Source organism: Somniosus microcephalus, chromosome 5, assembly GCF_052327205.1.
Source record: "Somniosus microcephalus isolate GS21.2 chromosome 5, FLI_Smic_1.0, whole genome shotgun sequence".
NCBI classification, from domain to species: Eukaryota; Metazoa; Chordata; class Chondrichthyes; order Squaliformes; family Somniosidae; genus Somniosus; species Somniosus microcephalus.
In genome coordinates this window covers 218,350,365-218,371,110 of record NC_140991.1, presented here as the reverse complement: position 1 = coordinate 218,371,110, position 20,746 = coordinate 218,350,365, and the positions used below count along the sequence as shown (strand labels likewise).

The window sequence follows — 20,746 nt, the reverse complement described above, 5'->3', positions numbered from 1 at the left end:
TTCCTGGTTCTGCTACTGCCGCCTCTGCTGCTGGAGATCCTCTAATGGCAAGAAGGGAAGGAAAAAAAGGCGTCCCATGCTTCTCGTAGATGCCTCCGCTGAGGAAGCACTGAGTGAGGGTGGCGAGAGGTGGTTCCCAGGAGATCGCATTGGAGAAGTGTGTGAGGCTCCAACCTTCCACAGCTGTGCCTAAGCCTTGAAGAAGTAGCCCCAAGCCTGCAGCAACAAGGTCCTTCACCAAACAAATGCTGTCCCTTTAAATCGCAGCTTTCCCTAATGAACTGCAGCTGACAGCAAGCAAGCCGGCAAGCTTCACGCCAGGTTTCATCAGCGGGGTTCCCCGCAGGCGTGTTTAGCGTGGGGAACCCCACAAAATCACAATGGCCCCTGAAAATCGGCTTAAACATGGAAATAAGTGGTACAGGAAACTTTGTGCTATCCGGCACCGACGGGACCGAGCTGTTGCCGTTCCCTCAAAACTGCCGGACACACCAGCGCTGATGTTAAAGCATATGGAGATTTTCAGCTCCGTGTGAATCAACAAACCCTGTTGCTTAGCAACAGCTTCTAAACAGTCTGCAAGCATCTCTGTAGCGTCTCTAGCTGAAGCTGTTGCTTAGCTACAGACCTTGACTGTTGAGAAAAAAGCAACGAAAAGAAAAAAAACCTAACGAAACGGCTCCTGATTTTTGCCAGTGGCTTGAGCTTGCCGGACATTTAGCCTCCCGATAACACAAAGTTTCCTGTAATTAGTGTTCCGACGGCCAGTCCCGCCAGCGGCGGGCGGGACTGAATCGGGTCGCGGAGAAACGGCGGTCTGAAAGTCGGACGGGGCGGGGAATCAGGCAGGGGGGGGGGGGGTCGCGACCAGCTTTTTCGGCGATTTTCGGCCCCCGGCCGCATGAAAAGCCGCCCGACGGCTGGCAGAAAATCGGGGCCATAGAGTACAAAAGCAAGGAAGTTATGATTAAACTTTAGAAAACACTAGTTTGGCCTCAATTGGAGTATTGTGTCCAATTCTGGGCACCGCACTTTAGGAAGGATGTGATGGCCTTAGAGAGGGTGCAGAAAATTTATAAGAATGGTTCCAGGAATGAGGGACTTCAGTTATGTGGATAGACTGGAGAAGCTGGGGTTGTTCTCCTTAGAGCAGAGAAGGTTGAGAGGAGATTTGATAGAGGTGTTCAAAATCACAAGGGGTCTAGATAGAGAGAAACTGTTCCCATTAGCGGAAGGGTCGAGAACCAGAGGACACAGATTTAAGGTGACTGGCAGAAAAACCAAATGCAACATGAGGAAAAACAGCTAGTGGTTAGGATCTGGAATACACTGCCTGAAAGGGTGCTGGGGGCAGATTCAATCGTGGCTTTCAAAAGGGAATTGAATTAAGTACCTGAAGGAAATAATTTGCAGGGCTATGGGGAAAGGATGGGGGAGTGGGACTAGCTGAAGTGCTCTTGCAGAGAGCCGGCACGGGCTCGACTGGCCGAATGGCCTCCTTATGTGTTGTAACCATTCTATGATTCTTAGCTACTGTTCTAGGAAAGGTTTCTCATTTCTCAGCAGAGATATAGTTTAATTTTCTGAGACACCGATTGCACGTGCATAATGGAGGCTGCTTGATTTTCAGTTCATTTGAATGAATGGACAGGAATTTACCAGGCTCCATTAAACACCTGCTATCCATGCCTGATTTTCCTTTATGCATTGCCCCATGGTGATCGTTGATGCCTAAGCGCAATAACAGAAAAATCAACCCTCTATTGTCCTAATACAGATAAAATGGGAAATTAAACTCAACATTTTTACATTGAATGATAAAAAGCATGAATAAATGTAATTTTAATTCTCTGGTTCTTCACCTTACCCTGTCATGGAAACGGACGGTTTTGATGTTATCAAAAACATTCAGCAGGTGTGCCTGAATGGTGTGAGAATCTGAAGCCTGACCAAGGATTTCGAGAAGTGCTGGATCCGATACAAAAAAGAACCGAGGAAATAGCAGCCGTTTCTTTTCAAGGTACCTGTAATACAACAGGAAAAACAAATTGAAAACAATGAGGGTCTGCGTCCAACTTCCTAGTTCAGCTACACAAGATTGTCCCTCAAAGGTAGGCTGCAGGTGGCCCAAACTTTGCAGTATTTGGATTTCTGCATGGATCCCTTCTATTACAGTGTGTGATTCTGATTTGGTTAAAGGCCGTAACAAAGTTATAATAGTTATTCCAGTGTGAAATTATAAGCTGTTTACAAATGCCCAATCTTATTAAAAATTGGCAAAGTTTAGTTAAAATCAGGTAAAGTGGGAATGGGGTAGAAATTCGTCTTTGACGGTAGCTCAAAATGGACAGTATCACATTGGCTGCCTGTTATACATCCCGCCCAATATTCAATTTAATGACTTCAATGGAACTGGATATCGAGCAGGCCATATAACAGGCAAACAAAGTGATAGCACTTGTTTTGGCTACCGCCCAGATGAATTTCTACCCCAATGTGTTCGTGGTCACAAACAGGATGTTTGTGACTATTTACAACACATCTCTTTTCAAATGAAATCCAGGGTGTAACAGCAGGACAATACAAGATTTGAAAAACAAAAAATAATTTTAAGTTGTGGGGAAAATAAAACAGTGACCAATAGGAAGAAGGGCAGGCAGGACAAGGGCAGGAAGACAAAGACAACCATAACATTTAACTTATGCTTCTCACAATATGAGCATTAAAATTCAATAGTTAACAGGTTTTAGTTCAAATAGAAAAAACTAATACAAATGTTTTGCAGTGTATTTCTATTAATTAACATTTAAAATTTAAAGTAAATAATTTTATAGGTGTAATATTGCAAAATAAATGACTAAACTATGGACTCAAAATATTAAACAAGATTACAAACAATAAATAAACTAAAATAAGTCTTCTGCACATTTCAAAGAACTGAGTCAGATTTCAAAATTTAAAATCCGGTCTGAATCAGTTTGACTGAAGCAGACCTGCCCACATTAAATAATGGCAGCTCATCGGGTGGAAGTCTTACCCGGTCAAAGATTTCTGACAGATTTCCAGCTGTTCCAGTAAATGTGGCAAAAGCTGTCCCATGGTTTCATCGCCCACACAGCACTGCACTACATTTGGAATCTCATGAGCCCGAGTCATGATCTTCACCCAAGATTTGTCAATGTTTGAAAAACGTTTGGCTTCCTTTAGTCAAAGTAGAATGACAATGGAAAAATCAATTGCAAAATAACGATTTAGTAATTCTGCCACATCCCCATCCCTACACATTGGCCCAGTAATTCCTGTCGGGGGCTTGCCGCGCGTGCAAGCCCCCGATGTGCACTTAACCGGCGCGCCGACATCTGAAACCTGGCCCGCAGTGGATTTCCTGTCACTGGCCCGGTTCTGATGTCGGCGCGCAGTGCTAACCTGACCCAGCGGCGTAGTTAGTGCGATGTGCCGGCTGGGATCAGGTGAGCACTGTTCAGCCAATCAGGGGAGGGGAAACTTCATTCATAAGTTTGATAGTAAAGACTGTCAAACTCATGAAAAGTACGGCACCCCAAAACACTACTTAAACTTTAAATAAATTTTTTTAAAGCATCCCAATAATTAAATTAACTATGAATAACTTTAAAAAACTATTTTAAACAATTAATCAAATTTTTGAAAAAAATAAATTTTTAAAAAATAGGGTCTAAAACTAAACTTACCTTACTGTAGATTCTTTAAAAATAATAAACCTGTGGGAAAAAAAATTCTAAATTGTACTAAAAGACCACTTACCTGTAAAACTAAGTACTTACGTGTGGTTTTTCAATGCGTAAAAACCGGAGCCCTTTACACATGCGCAAATCTGTAAAAATACAGGAAATCCAAGTCGCACGCGCTGCCCAATACCGCGCATGCATTCAGCCTCTTAACCCCTTGGGTCAGAGGACAGGAAATGCCGGTTTTCAGCGCATGCGCTGTGCATGCTGAAGACCGGCAATTCCTCCTGGCACACGCGTGAGTACCCTGTCCGTACTCACGCGTTGTGACAGGAATTACTGGGCCAATATTCTCACTGTCGCTGTTCCTTGATATATTTCTCTTGCTCCTGATATACATAAACTTTGCAACTGTCCTTTATATTTTCCACTATTCTTCCTTCATCTTCCCTCTTTGCAATTCTTAAGTTTCTTGGCCTTCCTCTGCTTGACTTTATAGTTCATCATATCCTGTTTCTTCAGTGTAATTTTCAAAACTTTATACTCCTTTTATTTGTACCTGTCATTGGTGACCGCGGAATTTGAAGAATCCTAAGTGGGGCAGGTCTGATGCAGGAGTTAGGCCCCAAATTTACATATTTACAGCAGGGCCTTAAGCCGGCTTTAGGCGTCCGTCCGGGACATATACAAAAAGGGCCCCATGAATTTAACAGTGGGACCAACGCCTGTGTAGATTGGCAGTATCGCTGTTTTATGCCCAAAAAAACAGGTGCAACCCATATCAATTCCTACCCCAATATGCTGGAAGCCAATATTGTTGACTGGTAGCACAATGGCACGGCGTAGTAGAGATCTGCTGCACTGTGCCAAAGAGTGATCATTCAAGATTGCGTCCTATCCAGATTAATTTCTCATCAAGCACAGCAGGAAGGAGAAGGCACTTCTCAGCCACATGGAGAAATTAATTACTACTTGTGATAATAACAATAACTTCCGGGAAGTTATGTCATCACTTCCTGTGAACTGTGAACTATGAACTATGAACTGTGTACTGACCTCACTTCCTGTCATATGTCACTTCCTGTTGGACTGGTATAAATACTGGTCTGTTCAGTATTGTAAGGGGCTTCTACCAGAGGCATGGTAAAGACCTCTCTTGTATATAGTGTGTTTATAAGTTACTTAAAGCTTACTTTAAAGTTACTTGATGGTAAGACTCCTTTTTCTTACATCAATTTAAGTAACTTAATATTTACACTCACAAATACTAGACCTTCGGACAAACTCGGAGTTAAGGATCCAGGGAACCACCCATCATGGAGAGAATCCTTAGACCTATTCGTCTGGACTTGGACCCAAATACACCAGCAGCTGGCAGGGTATGGAAGCATTGGTACCGTACTTTTGAGAATTTTCTGGATGAATGTAAAGCGGATGCTCCTGCTAGATTGAGGATACTTATCAATTATGTGACCCCAAAAGTGTTTGAATATGTTGATGAATGGGATAGTTACGATGAGGTGATTCGGGCACTTAAGAAACTGTATGCCAAGACCCCAAATGAGGTCTATGCTAGACATCTACTGGCCACAGCCCAACAAGGGCCAGGGGAATCAATTAACGAATTCCTGCAAGAACTTTGCAGGCTCAGCATAGATTGTAACTTTCAGGCAGCCTCAGCTGAGCTGTACCGCGAAGAAATGATTCGTGATGCTTTCATCTGCGGGATTGCCTCTCCATTTATACGCCAGCATCTACTAGAAAGTAAAACACTTGAGCTACAAAAAGCTTTTGACCTAGCTTGTTCTCTGGATTTGGCAAAGAGAAATGCAGACCTCTATCAGCTGCCCAGATCTCGATCTGCTGCTGTAGCTGCAACCAGACAATTCAAGCGGTCTCAGGTGAACCCTATCATGGGGGAATCTAATTCTGATAATTCTGATGAAGAAGAGGAGGATGACCCCACTTTAGCAGCCTCTTGGCAATCTAGGAAGGAATGCTTCTTTTGTGGAGATGCTTTTCACCCTAGGAAAACCTGCCCTGCTCGCAATGCAATCTGCAGTTATTGCAAAAAAAAAGGACACTTTGCTAAGTTTGCCGATCAAGGGCCTCTACGAGGGCCAATCCAGCTAAGGCCTACCGAACTGCCCCAATTAGGGCCTATCAAGATGCTCCAGCTAGGATCTATCAAGCTTCCACTCGAGCTCTCTCCCGAAGAAGCACACCGAGAGTTTTAGCCACTCTCTGTGCAACGACACCAATTACAGCTGCTTGCCCACAGAACCTGTCTCATGCAGCCACAAAAATTTCAACTAAAGGGCATACCTTAGATGCCTTAATTGACTCAGGAAGTACTGATAGTTTCATTAAGGAACAGATTGTTGCGAAATTGAAACTACATGTCTTCCCATCGGACCAGGCAATTGCGATGGCTCAGTCATCACTTAATACCAGAATCTCCGGCTTTTGTGTTGTTGATATGACACTTCATGGTCGTATGTATCCCTCCACCCGACTTTCAGTGCTCAAGGACTTATGTAGTGATCTCCTCTTAGGGCTGGACTTCCAAAAACAGCATAAGAAACTCACCATTGAGTTTGGTGGATCCAAACCCGGACTTACTATTTCTAATATACCGTCTAAATGACCGTTTTGTGCATTGTCAGCAGCTTCACTTGATGAACCCTCATTATTTGCCAGTATTCCGCCTCGATGCAAACCAATAATAACGAAATCGCGGCGCTTTAATCAGGAAGACCAATCTTTTATTGCGGCTGAAATCTCTCGACTTCTAGCAGAGGATATCATCGAACCATGTTCGTCGCCCTGGCGGGCTCAAGTCGTCATTGTCAAGAACCCTCTAAAACCTCACAAACAGCGACTATGCATCGATTATTCGCAAACCATCAATCAATATACCGACTTGGACGCCTACCCATTGCCACGCATTGATGATATGGTTAATAAACTGGCCGAATACAAAGTGTTCTCAACTTACGATTTAAAAAGTGCCTATCATCAGGTACCCTTGAAGGTCTCAGATAAGCAGTACACGGCCTTTGAGGCTAATGGACGGCTGTACCAATTTCGTCGCCTCCCATTCGGGGTTACTAATGGAGTGGCTGTCTTCCAACGGGCAATGGATGGCCTGGTTAAGCAGGAAAACCTAAGGGACACTTTTCCCTATCTTGATAACATTACCATTGCAGGTCACGATCAACAGGAACACGACGCCAACCTCCAAAAATTTCGGGATGCCCTCCATCGCCGTAATTTGACCCTGAATGAATCCAAATCTGTTGAGTCGCAACCGACCATCAACATCCTTGGCTACTGTGTAGGCAATGGTATCATTAAGCCAGACCCAGAAAGACTTCGCCCGCTCCAAGAGCTCCCGTCACCTAAGAATCCGGCTTCTTTACGTCGGGCTCTCAGTCTGTTTGCATACTACGCTAAATGGATTCCTCATTTTTCTGACAAAATCCAACCCTTGCTGCATGCTAGATCATTTCCACTGGGAACAGCGGCTGTTGCAGCCTTTAACCTTCTCAAAAAACAGTTGGAGAAAGCGGCTCTTCACTCCATCGATGAGAATCTCCCTTTCGTGGTTGAATGTGATGCCTCGGAGGTGGCGATCTCGGCTACTCTGAATCAGGAAGGTCGTCCTGTAGCATTTATGCCCAGGACCTTACAAGGTGCCGAGCTACATTATCCACCAGTTGAGAAAGAAGCCACAGCCATCATAGAGGCAGTACGGAAGTGGAACCATTTTCTAGCTCGCCAGCACTTTACATTGATCGCGGACCAACGATCAGTCGCCTTCATGCTCGATAATCGAAAACGAACCAAAATTAAGAATAATAAAATACAACTTTGGAGGATGGAACTGGCCTCTTTTGGTTATACCATTCTCTATCGGCCTGGCAAGGAGAATGTGGCCCCGGACACCCTCACACGGGCATTCTGCTCCACTATGTCATCCTCTACTCTCATGGATGTCCACAATGGATTGTGTCATCCTGGCGTTACGCGCATGCTACATTTCGTACGATCACGGAATCTCCCTTTTTCCACTGGAGATGTAAAGAAAATATGCTCAGAATGCCGGCTTTGTGCGGAATTAAAACCTCAGTTCTTCCGCCCCTCAGATGGTATACTCATACATGCAACCCAACCGATGCAACGACTTAGCATCGATTTTAAGGGCCCAGTGCCCTCTTCAACTCGGAACACATATTTGCTCACCATGATCGACGAATATTCACGTTTTCCGTTTGCCTTCCCCTGCTCCAATATGCTGGCGTCCACAGTAATCTGCTGCCTTGAGCAGGTATTTTCTCTCTGTGGCATGCCGGCTTATATTCACTCAGATCGGGGTCCATCCTTTATGTCAAGGGAACTCAAGGACTACCTCTCAGAACGGGGAATTGCTACAAGCAAAACAACACCATACCATCCCATTGGAAATGGGCAGGTAGAGAGGTATAACGGTATCATCTGGAATTCCATACGTCTCGCTTTAAGATCTCGGGGCCTACCAGACCAGCAATGGGAAACAGTGCTTCCGGATGCATTGCACGCTATACGGTCCCTGCTTTCTATAGCCACAAATACTACACCTCATGAGCGGTTCTATGGATTCCAGCATCGCTCATCTCATGGGACATCACTCCCGTCATGGCTAACTACTCCTGGACCTGTATTACTCCGAAGATACGTTCGGACGTCTAAAAATGACCCTCTCGTAGACGAGGTCGAACTAACCGATGCCAACCCCACCTATGCAAACATACGATATTCCGACGGCCGAGAATCTACCGTATCATTGCGGGATCTGGCTCCCTGCCCACCAGGACCTAGTGGGACATCGGGTGATGGCATTTCACCAGGAAACTCTTGGGACCTTTCGGGTACCCCTCTCCAGGATCCTGATCGGACACCAACTAGCTTGGTGCCGGTAGAACCCCGTACTCAAGGTTGCGACCCTCCCAGTACCGCGCATGAAAGTACTGATCCACCACAGACCAGCTCTGCACCTCCCTCTGAACAGAGGCAGTCCGACTTTGAACCTATTGGGGCTCGTACTCGAAGCCATGATCTCCCCGACCCTTCGCAGGGCAATCCAGGCCACACAGACTCTGACCAATGGCCAACCGCATGTAAGCGGACCAGCAACCCTCTACGACGGGAATCCAAACGAGTGCGACTCTTCCTTGTTCGGCGGCTGCGGACCAAAAGGTAGACCACAGCCTCCTAATCCTGCAGGAGGGAAGAATGTGATAATAATAATAACTTCCGGGAAGTTATGTCATCACTTCCTGTGAACTGTGAACTATGAACTGTGTACATACCTCACTTCCTGTCATATGTCACTTCCTGTTGGACTGGTATAAATACTGGTCTGTTCAGTATTGTAAGAGGCTTCTACCAGAGGCATGGTAAAGACCTCTCTTGTATATAGTGTGTTTATAAGTTACTTAAAGCTTACTTTAAAGTTACTTGATGGTAAGACTCCTTTTTCTTACATCACTACTAGCAACTGGATTTCTCCACAAGACAGTATTACATACTTTAGAACACTAGGCAGAGGACTATGTTATAGAAATTAGCATTTAAAAATAGAGTAGCTTCTTTCACAATATTATAGGACCTATACTCCTTAGAAATAAGATCAATAATCTAGTTTTGCCCACCAAGTATCTTCATTGCCACAGGCTAATTTATATATCATGAACTTTGGCAGCTTCCAAAGATAGAATTTCATCTCGACAAGCGAAGTCTGGGAATTGTCTCCAACCTAGCGAATCTGATGATTTTAGAGAAGCAAAACGGCACCCAGCCACTTCCATACCTTTGGGAGTTGCTTAGCAATGTCTCCACCCACAAATACTGCCTCCAAATAAATCCACAGGTTCTGTACAGTCATCCAGTTCTCAATAATATCAGTCGTGTTAGATAGATTGTGAACCCATTTCTGAATCTGTGCCTTGAAAGGAGTATTGTACCTGTCATGAAACAAAAGTACAACACAAGTAAATGGAATTTACTCAAAATGAGCTACATTTGTACAATTCCTTTTTCACATCATCTATTTTATGAACAATATTTTTTTTAATTATGTATATTTACAGAGAAAGATTAACCTACATTATGTAATGGTTTGAAAAAAATTTGAATCAAACCATGAAAATCTGTTTTTATAATGAACAGCCATCTAATTTGAGACAAAGTTATGAATAAGATATGTGTGCACTGCTAACCTGTTACTCATCAGTGAGCCCAAGACCATCAAACTGTCCTCCATACTGGCAATGATTTCTGATGTACTGTCCCCCCTCAGCAGAAGCTCACCACGTGTTTTGAAGCTGGCAAAGGTGAATGTTTTGCTATCCCATTCTGCTATAACCTGCTTCAATTTCTGCTCAATGTCTTTCTCTTTCACTGCACTAATGCAAATATCCTGCAATAAACAAACAAAACAGACACTTCCTATCATGATGTTTCAACTGTAAGATCTTGTTTGCATGTGAGGAATTTTAAGTACAGACAATACACAAATGGTTGAAACAGCCATCATGAAATCAAAACTGTTTATTCAAATATGAACGATAACATTTTTCTGGTAGTATTTTCAATTTTAAAAATGTGCATTTAAAAAGAATGGCAATTAAGTGGACATGTGGCATTACATATGCAACCAGATGATGAATGTTGGTAAAAATAACCTATTATTCTGCCCCTTAGAAGTGACTAACATTTTTATGAGTTTATCAATTATACTTTCATGCTAGTATCCTGGTCTTTCCAGACCACAAACCACCTATGGCTGATGAAGAAATCGTTTACATAGTCCCAGGGCTTCACTGTAAGTGTGCATACAACAGCATCTGGGAAATGCCCTTCCAAATATCTCCATGCAGCGAGATGTCTGGCTTCCATTTGCCCACAGCAATGCAGCAGATAATTGGTAATTCTATGGTGGGAGAAGTCAAGCCTCCATTTGCCCTATTCCCATTAGTGAAATTTATTATTTGAGCCCAAGTAGTAAAATAAATCAGAAACATCTGACTTAATTCTTAATCTTCATATTTTTATGGATCTGGTATTTTCATGTTAAAAAATACCTTTTATTTGGACATTGGTCAAACTAAGTTACTCATGAGCACTGTCCTATATTGACCGCAAGAGGGTTAGAATGACACGTGTGCAAATACAATGATAGTCCAAGAGTGCATCCTGGGAATTTTAAAGTTTAGGTTTTATGGGTCATAGTACAATCCAAAATTAAGAATGCGCTGGTTTTAGACCTGTGATTAAATGGTGCCAGATTGTATATCCTTTTTTAAAACAAGTAAATGCTTAATTATTTACTTTGCTTTCTCCTGTTTTAATTAACTTTATATTGCCAATGGCGTTCCCTGCATGTTCATTCTATCTTTTGTAAAAATCTGATGGCTTCATGAAAAGAAGATCCTATTAAGATAATTAAGCAAATTAATGGACATAGGACAGGCTTCCAATACATTCTTTTTTTAAAAAGCACAGAAAGTATAATGACTGGAAGTTCTGTCTACCAATCTCTTGAAAGATATCTCCAACAGAAGATCTCAACAGTGTGTAAACTTATGTGAAATACCAGTGATGTTTATAATTGCAGCAGACAACACATTATGGTATCCAACAACAAAATTGAATATTCAAATCATTCCCTTAAGAATATGCATCTTACAAAAACATTCCACTTTTTAACATACAACAAATACCTCAATTTCCTCTTTGTATTTCAGTATAGAGGCTTCCATAATGTTTCTCAGCTTGAAAGTTTCACTTTCCACATCAAAGCTGTGTCCTGTGGTTTCTGCAATTCGCTTCCAGTGCCGTAACATCATAGCTTTGTTTGACATGTGCTCCAGGAGAGGGCAGCACTCACTGAAATCATCAATGGTTTGCTTCAGGTCAAGGAATGCTTGCCATTCCTTCAAAGCACGAGGAAGCTTGCGACATCTGAAGTATAAGAAAAATAATTGAAATACAAATAGAAAGGTGAGCAACACTCAGAAATATGTTCATAACTTTAGATTGTTATTTATAACATCACAGCCATCAGCCATATACATTTACTATTATGGTTAGTGCTTGGAGGACAAAGTATACCATCCGTTAAAGTGTAGTGGTGCACATTCGAACTACAGTTTTATTTTCAAAATAAATTATATCATGTAGATCCTCAGAAGATCCTCTAATGTACTAAAGGGATATTTTCATTTGCCACACCAGCCATCCTTATGAACTCTCAGCAATAACAACTTGCATTTTTATAGCCCTTTCAATGTGAGCAGCATCCCAGAGTGCTTCACAGAGGCATAAGGAAAAATGGACACCAAGCCAACAAAAGGTCAGTAAGAGTGACCGAAAGCTTCCTCCAAGGTGAGCATTTTAAAGAAGACTTTACAGGGGAAAAGAGAGGTGGAGAAGAGATGGTTTTTGTAGGGAATTCCAGAGGGCGGTATCTACACTGCTGAAGGCTCTGCCAGCAATTGTGGGACAAAGTGTTGGGCGGATGCACAATAGGTTGGAGTCAGATGAACAGAGAGTTCAGGAGGAGATGTAGAGCTGGAAGAGATTACAGAAATAGAGAGGAGTTAGGTAATGAAAGGTTTTAAAAACAAGGACAAGGATTTTAAATTTGAGATGCTAAGGGATGGTATGCCATTGTAAGTCAGCAAGGACAGGGGTGATTGACAAGCACGTTGACACAGGCAGCTGGAATTTATGAAGGGTGGAGCATGGCAGGTATTAAGATATCTTGGAGTAACTGAGTCTGGAGATGATGAAAGCATGTATGAGGATTTTAGCAACAGATCACCTGAGATAGGGGCAGAGGCGGATAATAGTACTGAGATGGAAATAGGCAGTCCACGTGATGGAGAGCATATGCGGTATGAATATGAGGTAATTTAAGTTCCTGAAGGTTCTGGAAAATGAAAAAAGCAGAATATTTGTGGCTAAAGAAATAATTAGTTTAACAGTATATGTTAAAAGCCCCATATACACATACAGAAGCCCTGCGAATTGAAAATAACAGCACAATGACAATTTTCAGGTGATAAGATAGGTCAATAATGAGCAGCTTCTCCAAAACTTAATAGTTACCTGGTCTGAAACTCCATAAGCTCATTGTTGATTTTTTCGATGTTGACCTCTGACCACAGGATGTCATTGTAACTGCTGACAGTATTGATCACATTGTTGTACAACCCATATAGCTTCTGGAGTAAAGTCAGCTGTTTCTTTATTTCCAGCAGCTGAGGATACTCAGTAACAGACAGACCAAACAGCTCCTCACCACCTGTGTACGTGATGTACTTACGAAACAGGTTGTCAAATTGATTCTGGCAGCAAAATAAAATAAAATATATATACATCTCTCTCTGTAAACCACACAAGTATTAAACATTAGTGAACTGATGAGCTGTACAGTAGAGTGGTAAAAAATGAGTGTGCCTGAGATTCCCTATGTGAGTCATCAATACTAGAAGCAGTGAGCAAAGTCCATGTTTCTCCAGGAGGAGGGAAGGCAAATTTGTAAAAATGTGATGCTCCCTTGCACCTATTATCCTTGTGTTATGCTCTGAGCTCAATTGTCAGTATAGTAATTACAGGACTGGTCTAGCATAAAGATTTGTGAGTTTAAAACACACCATAGTGACTTATGAAATTGAATTCCATAAAATCTAGGAATCTGTGAGCTACACATAGAAAAACTGTGTCTATAACAGATGAGAACATACCTGAAAAATTATGAGCCTATCACTGGCATCCTGTGGTGCCAAGCCTATAACCATTGGTCCTTCCTATAGTAAAGTAAATAAAAACAAAACTTACTAAAGATCCAATTTTTCACTGTAGAACAGTTAAGTATTCACAAAATGTTATAATAGTTAGGGTTTCAAAATGCTTATTATCAAGTGTTTGCAACCATCTTCAGCCAGAAGTGCCGAGTGGATGATCCATTTCGGCCTCCTCCCGAGGTCCCCACCATCACAGATGCCAGTCTTCAGCCAATTCGATTCACTCCACGTGATATCAAGAAACGCCTGAGCGCACTGGATACAGCAAAGGCCATGGGCTCCGACAACATCCCGGCTATCGTGCTCCAGAACTAATCGTGTCTCTAGCCAAGCTGTTCCAGTACAGCTAAAACACTGGCATTTACCCGACAATGTGGAAAACTGCCCAGGTATGTCCTGTCCACAAAAAGCAGGACAAATCCAACCCGGCCAATTACCGCCTCATCAGTCTACTCTCAATCATCAGCAAAGTGATGGAAGGTGTCATCGACAGTGCTATCAAGCAGCACCTACTCACCAAAGACCTGCTCACTGATGCCCAGTTTGGGTTCCGCAAAGACCACTCAGCTCCCGGCCTCATTACAGGCTTGGTCCAAACATAGGCAAAGGAGCTGAATTCCAGAGGTGAGGTGAAAGTGACTGCCCTTGACATCAAGGCAGCATTTGACCAAGTGTGGCATCAAGGAGCCCTAATAAAACTGAAGTCAATAGGAACCGGGGGGAAAACTCTCCATTGGCTGGAGTCATACCTAGCACAAAGTTCTGGTGCTTGAAGGTCAATCATCACAGCCCCAGGACATCGCTGCAGGAGTTTCTCAGGGCAGTGTCCTAGGCCCAACCATCTTCAGCTGCTTCATCAATGACCTTCCCTCCAACATAAGGTTAGAAAGGGGGATGTTCGCTGATGACTGCACAGTGTTCAGCGCCATTCATAACTCCTCAGATAATGAAGCAGTCCATGCCTGTATGCAACAAGACCTGCACAACGTTCAGGCTTGGGCTGATAAGTGGCAGGTAACATTCGCACCACAGAAGTGCCAGGCAATGACTATCTCCAACAAGCGAGAGTCTATCCACCTCCCCTTGACATTCAACGGCATTACCATCGCCGAATCTCCCACCATCAACATCCTGGGGGTCACCATTGACCAGAAACTTAACTGGACCAGCCACATAAATACTGTGGCAACAAGAGCATGTCAGAGGCTAGGTATTCTACGGTGTCTCACCTCCTGACTCCCCAAAGCCTTTCCACCATCTATAAGGCACAAGTAAGGAGTGTGATGGAATTCGCTCCACTTGCCTGGATGAGTGCAGCTCCAACAACACTCAAGAAGCTCGACATCATCCAGGACAAAGCAGTCCGCTTGCTCGGCAGCCCATCCACTACCTTAAACATGCACTCTCTCCATGGTTCGTGGCTGCAGGGTGTACTAACTACAGGATGCACTGCAGCAACTCGCCAAGGCTTCTTCAGCAGCACCTCCCAAACCCGCGACTTCTACCACCTAGAAGAACAAGGGCAGCAGGCGCATGGGCACACCATCACCTCCAAGTTCCCCTCTAAGTCACACACCATCCTGACTTAGAAGTATATCGCTGATCCTTCATCATCGCTGGGTCAAAATCCTGGAACTCCCTACTTAACAGCACTGTGGGAGTACCTTCACCACACAGACTTCAGCGGTTCAAGAAGGCGGCTCACCACCACCTTCTCAAGGGCAATTAGAGATGGGCAATAAATGCTGGCCTTGCCAGCGACGCCCACATCCCATAAACGAATTTAAAAAAACAAGTGATTACTATATAACATTTATACATTTTGAGCTGTTGCCAGAGAACAATTTTTTTTAATATATCACTCCATATTTCTGACAATTTAAAAACCTTAATATGGTTTAACAGTTAATGGTTTTCAAAGTAGATTACTTGGAAAGGTAAAACTAAAATGAATTTTAAATAAAGAATATATATTTCAGTCAGCAAAACATAGATGTTGATTAACACGCACTAATTTCTGTTTCGGCGTACCTTTTCATAGTCTACGTAAAACTCATTACAGTCTTCGATGAATGTCTGCACATTGCTGATCAATTCTCCTCTGAAATTTGGCTGCAAGGCAACCAGTTCACTCTGAATCTCACTTGCACGCACCAGCAGTTTTTCCCAAGTGTAACGAAGAGTGTCCACCTTCTCCATCTCTTCCTTGGCCACAAGCAATCCATATTTGTTTAACATCGCATAGGATTCCTATCAAAATGGCAAAAGCAATTTGCATGGCACAGTTCAATTTAATATAATGACTGTGGCTAGCCACAGGACATGGGGAAAAAATGAAAATAATAATACATAAAAACTCAAATAGCAAAAATTGAGTGGGAGGGCTCATTAATGCTCTCTATACTATGCATAGAACTGCAGTACCAACCACATTCAGCAGTGGTGTGAGCGGGGAACCACCGTCACACTGCTCACATGCATCAGGTCAGTTTCTTCTAAATGAAAAAGAATTATGATAACAGTCTGCTCTTCTGAAATGGTTAAAAATCAAAAAAGTAGCCTGTTGTACTGCAAGGTTTAAACAAAACTTTGCAAAAAATAAGGGGGATGAAAACATGCCACTGAAGTAAACTAAAAGCTTCCTCTTATAATTTCTTATATTTCCTGCAATACCATCCTGAACCAGCAGCATTACATTGCATTTTTGCAGCATGGCACTGGTTTCAATTGTACAATATAAAGTTTCCCAAAAGGGGTAAAACATCATTGGTGTAACACATTTACAGGTTTCAGCTGATATTAATCAAAATCTTTCAGTGTGTTGCATACTCAACATTTATTATTCTCTGGTAACATCTTTTATATATTGTTTGTTTCGTATAAGCAATCAGATGAAGGGAATCAAGCAGTTCCAAACTGAAACAAAGGTTTACCTCAATGGGTCCCACTTGGAAGTCAATGGAAATTTGCTGTTCTCTTATTTCTTTGAGTGCAACCATGGCTATTCTAATATCATCCAAGTCCTTGATAGGTCGATTCAATTTTTTGCTGACTTCCTCTATGAATGTAAAAATATTCTCCATCTCAGTCCGATATTTTTTATTGCAGTGTCGACCCAAATCAGTCATCCAAGCTTTGGTTTCCGAAGTTAATGCCATTTTGAGATCAGCTGAAAAATGCAACAACTGATATTAATAAAAAATCTTTCAGTGTTGGAAAAATTTTGCAGGGCTATGGGGAAAGGGCAGGGGAGTGGGATTAGCTGAAGTGCTCTTGCAGAGAGCCAGCACAGGTTCGAGGGGCTGAATGGCCTCCTTCTGTGCTATAACCAACCATTCTAACTTTTTAATGTTCTGCTCATAATGACTGTACTACTTTATTGGCCTCAGATGAATAGGAAAAACTTGCTAATCAATGAAATGCAAGTGCCTTCCTATATTTCTGACTGATAAGTCAGACTTGGATTTAGATTTCACAGAAACTGAAATTTGCATCTGAATCTGAACCCTGCAAAAAACAAGTCAAAATTACAATGGTTGTTGCTTGTATTCCTTGGCTTAATTTGTTCTATGATGTTGTAAGAACATGAGAATTAGGAGCAGGAGTAGGCCATACGGCTGCTCGAGCCTGCTCCGCTATTCAATAAGATCATGGCTGATCTCTGACCTCAACTCCATTTTCTGCCCGATTTCCATATCCCTTGATTCCAAAAGTCTATCTATCTCTGCCTTGAATATGCTCAATGATTCAGCATCCACAGCCCTTTGGGGTAGAGAATTCCAAAGATTCACAACCCTCTGAGTGAAGAAATTCCTCCTCATCTCAGTCTTAAATGGCTGACCCTTAATCCTGAGACTAGATCCCCTAGTTCTAGGCTCTCCAGCCAGGGGAAACAACCTCTCAGCATCTACCCTGTCAATCCCCCTCATAATCTTATATGTTTCAATGAGATCACCTCTCATTCTTCTAAACTCCAGAGTATAGGCCCAATCTACTCAATCTCTCCTCTTAGGACAACCCTCTCATCCCAGGGATCAATCTAGTGAACCTTTGTTGCACCGCCTCTAAGGCAAGTATATCCTTCCTCAGATAATGAGACCAAAACTATGCACCGTACTCCAGGTGTGGTCTCACCAAGGCCCTGTGCAATTGTAGCAAGACTTCCTTACACTTGTACTCCAACCCCCTTGCAATAAAGGCCAACATGCCATTTCCCTTCCGAATTGTTTGCTGTACCTGCATGCTGTCTGTGTTTCCTGTACAAGGACACCTAAATCTCTCTGAACACCAACATTTAATAGTTTCTCACCATTTAAAAAATATTCCGTTTTTCTATTCTTCCTACTAAAGTGAATAACCTCACATTTCCCCACATTATACTCCATCTGCCACCTTATTGCCCACTCACTTAACCTGTCTATATCCCTTTGCAGGCTCTTTGCATCCTCCTAACAACTTACTTTCCAACCTAGCTTTGTATCATCAGCAAACTTGGATACATTACACTTGGTCCCTTCATCTAAGTCATTAGATTGTAAATAGCTGAAGCCCAAGCACTGATCCTTACCGCGCTCCACTAGTTACAGCCTGCCAACCTGAAAATAACCCGTTTATCCCTACTCTCTGTTTTCTGTCCAATCCTCTATCCATGCTAATATGTTGGGCCAGAATTTGCAGTGGGTACGATGGCATACTCTCAGAGTACGCTGTCATACCGCCTTTGAAATGGACCACAAGTTTGGGATTTCCACATGCGCTTGCGCTATATCCCAAACTTGCGAGCTGTCAAGTTACGACTTGACAGATGATCCTCACCGACAGGGAAATCCTCATTGCTGGTGCAGAGTTGGGCTAATTGCCCACCAACTGTCCAGCAATTACGTATGAAAATGTTACGGCTGATGCAAACGTGATGCAGACCAAAACAGGGCCTGTTTGCATCAGCGTAAGGGGATACTTCAAAAGATCCAAAGCATTGTTCGGTATGAATTATCATCATTTTCATCTCGAATCGTTTGGTTACCTAGGAAGGAAATAGTGCTATTGTAGGAGTGCTTGAACTCCTAACGAAAGTACTGAGACTGAAACTTGCAGTTAACCAAACGTGGTTTAATGCACCAGTAAAAGTTACAAACAAAAACGCAGGAGAAACTCTATACAGGTCTGTACACCAACTGGTTCCACGAAGACTGAGGGGGAACACCTCTCTCCTCTGACATCATGACGTCATCACGTTTCCCGCCGTTGGGAACGTCACGTGACCTGCGTGATGACGTCATTGCGCTGGATCGCCATTTTACCGAACCCGCGCTGTTTATACAGAGCAAACACTTAAAGGTAACAAGCCCCTGTTAAAGGCAATTATATACATTACTGCAAGAGTCTCTTGGTGGCTTTGCCACATACGCCCCCCCAGAATTGTCTTTAATAAGGAAAGTCAATCGCAGAGGAGGTCGGACAAGCCTGTTTGAACGACTCCTAAATTCCCGGAGAGGAAAACGCTGAGCAGCTGGTGAGCTGGAGGGGATAGCGGCCTGGCCAGGTGCGGCAGCAGCCGGCGGTCGACCCCTATGCGGTGGCTGAGCGGGCTCGACTGGCTGTTCAAGGTCCAAGTGCGCGGGCTTGAGGCGATCGACGGAGATGTAGTCCAGCCTGCCCCCGAGGTCAACCAAAAAAGCCTTAGCCCTTGTCTGTAAAACCCGGAAAGGACCCGTATACGGAGGCTGGAGCGGGCTGCGATGGGCGTCTTGACGAACGAACACGAATTTGGCCTTCATCAACTCCACTGGAATGTGGGAGGCAGGAAAACCGTGTTGCGACGTCGGAACTGGCCGGAAGCACTGGGCCGCTTCCCGGTGGGCTTCCCGCTGAGTGGCTGCCGACCATGGCTGTGTAGGGGACAGCAGGAATTTGCCTGGTACCCGGAGCGGTTGGCCGTAAACCATTTCCGCGGCCGAAGCCTGCAGGTCTTCCTTTGGTGCCGTGCGCAACCCCAGCATAACCCAAGGCAGTTTATCGACCCATGCCGTGTCCAGGAGGCTGGCCCTGAGCGACGCCTTCAATGAACAATGAAAACGCTCACACAGCCCATTCGCCTGCGGGTGGTAGGCCGTGGTGCGATGGAGTTTGGTGCCTAAGGCTGAGGCCACCGCATTGCAAAGCTCAGATGAGAATTGTGGACTGCAGTCGGACAAAATATCCATCGGAACCCCAAAGCGTGCTACCCATGACGAGATAAAGGCTTGAGCGACATCTGCAGAGGTGGTAGACGTCAGGGGAACCACCTCTGGCCATCTCGTGGTGCGATCTACCATCGTCAGAAGGTGTGTGAAACCCCGCGACGGTGGGAGTGGCCCCACAAGGTCGACGTGGACGTGGTCGAACCGATGTTCCGGTACCTCGAAGGTGGCCAAGGGGGCCCTGACGTGTCGTTGTACTTTGGCTCGTTGACAAACCACACATGTGTTCGCCCAGTCGCGGATGTCCTTGCGCATCCCTCTCCAGATGAATTTGGATGCTAGCAACTTCTGCGATGCCCTCACACCAGGATGCGAAAGTCCGTGTATGGCATCGAAAACTTTCCGACGCCAGGTGGACGGAACAATCGGACGGGGGTCTCCCAAGGAGACGTCACAGAGTAAAGTGGTGCCCGCCGAATGGAACGGCACATCCTTCGGTTGAAGGCTGGCGGAGTCAGAACGAAAGGCTTGAGTGTCCGGGTCGGCAGCTTGGTCGGCCGCCGTTCTCACATAATCGATCCCCAACTGCACGGCTTGGACGGTGGCGCGGGAAAGGCAATCCACTACCACGTTGTCCTTGCCGGCCACGTGCCGGATGTCGGTGGTAAATTCAGAAATAAATGTAAGCTGTCACTGCTGTCGAGCTGACCACGGTTCGGTAGTCTTGGCCATCGCAAATGTCAGCGGTTTGTGGTCGACAAATGCAGTGAAGTGGCACCCTTCGAGCAGAAAACGAAAATGGCGAATGGCCAAAAACGCCAACAGCTCCCTGTCAAAGGTACGGTACTGCCGTTCGTGCCGTCGCAGCTGGCAGCTAAAAAATGCCAGGGGTTGCCACATGCCGTCGACCCATTGCTCTTGGACGGCCCCTATGGCATAGTCTGACGCGTCAGTTGTGAGAGCGATGGTGGCTCCTGGCAGGGGGTGTGCCAACATTGTCGCATTCGCG

At 44.1% G+C, this 20,746-nt stretch overlaps 1 protein-coding gene across 1 annotated transcript in view; it reads right to left on the bottom strand.

Moving 5' to 3' along the window:
* Positions 1-20,746, bottom strand: part of dnah5 (dynein, axonemal, heavy chain 5) — a 754,701-nt gene that overhangs the window by 370,070 nt on the left and 363,885 nt on the right. The window contains exons 24-32 of the mRNA XM_085988698.1: positions 16,492-16,727; positions 15,590-15,808; positions 13,499-13,561; positions 12,861-13,099; positions 11,471-11,711; positions 9,968-10,167; positions 9,559-9,712; positions 3,038-3,201; positions 1,868-2,024 (exon numbers count right to left, since the gene is read on the bottom strand). Coding sequence (XP_085844824.1) covers positions 1,868-2,024; positions 3,038-3,201; positions 9,559-9,712; positions 9,968-10,167; positions 11,471-11,711; positions 12,861-13,099; positions 13,499-13,561; positions 15,590-15,808; positions 16,492-16,727 — 1,673 coding nt within the window. The remainder of the gene's footprint in view (positions 1-1,867; positions 2,025-3,037; positions 3,202-9,558; positions 9,713-9,967; positions 10,168-11,470; positions 11,712-12,860; positions 13,100-13,498; positions 13,562-15,589; positions 15,809-16,491; positions 16,728-20,746) is intronic.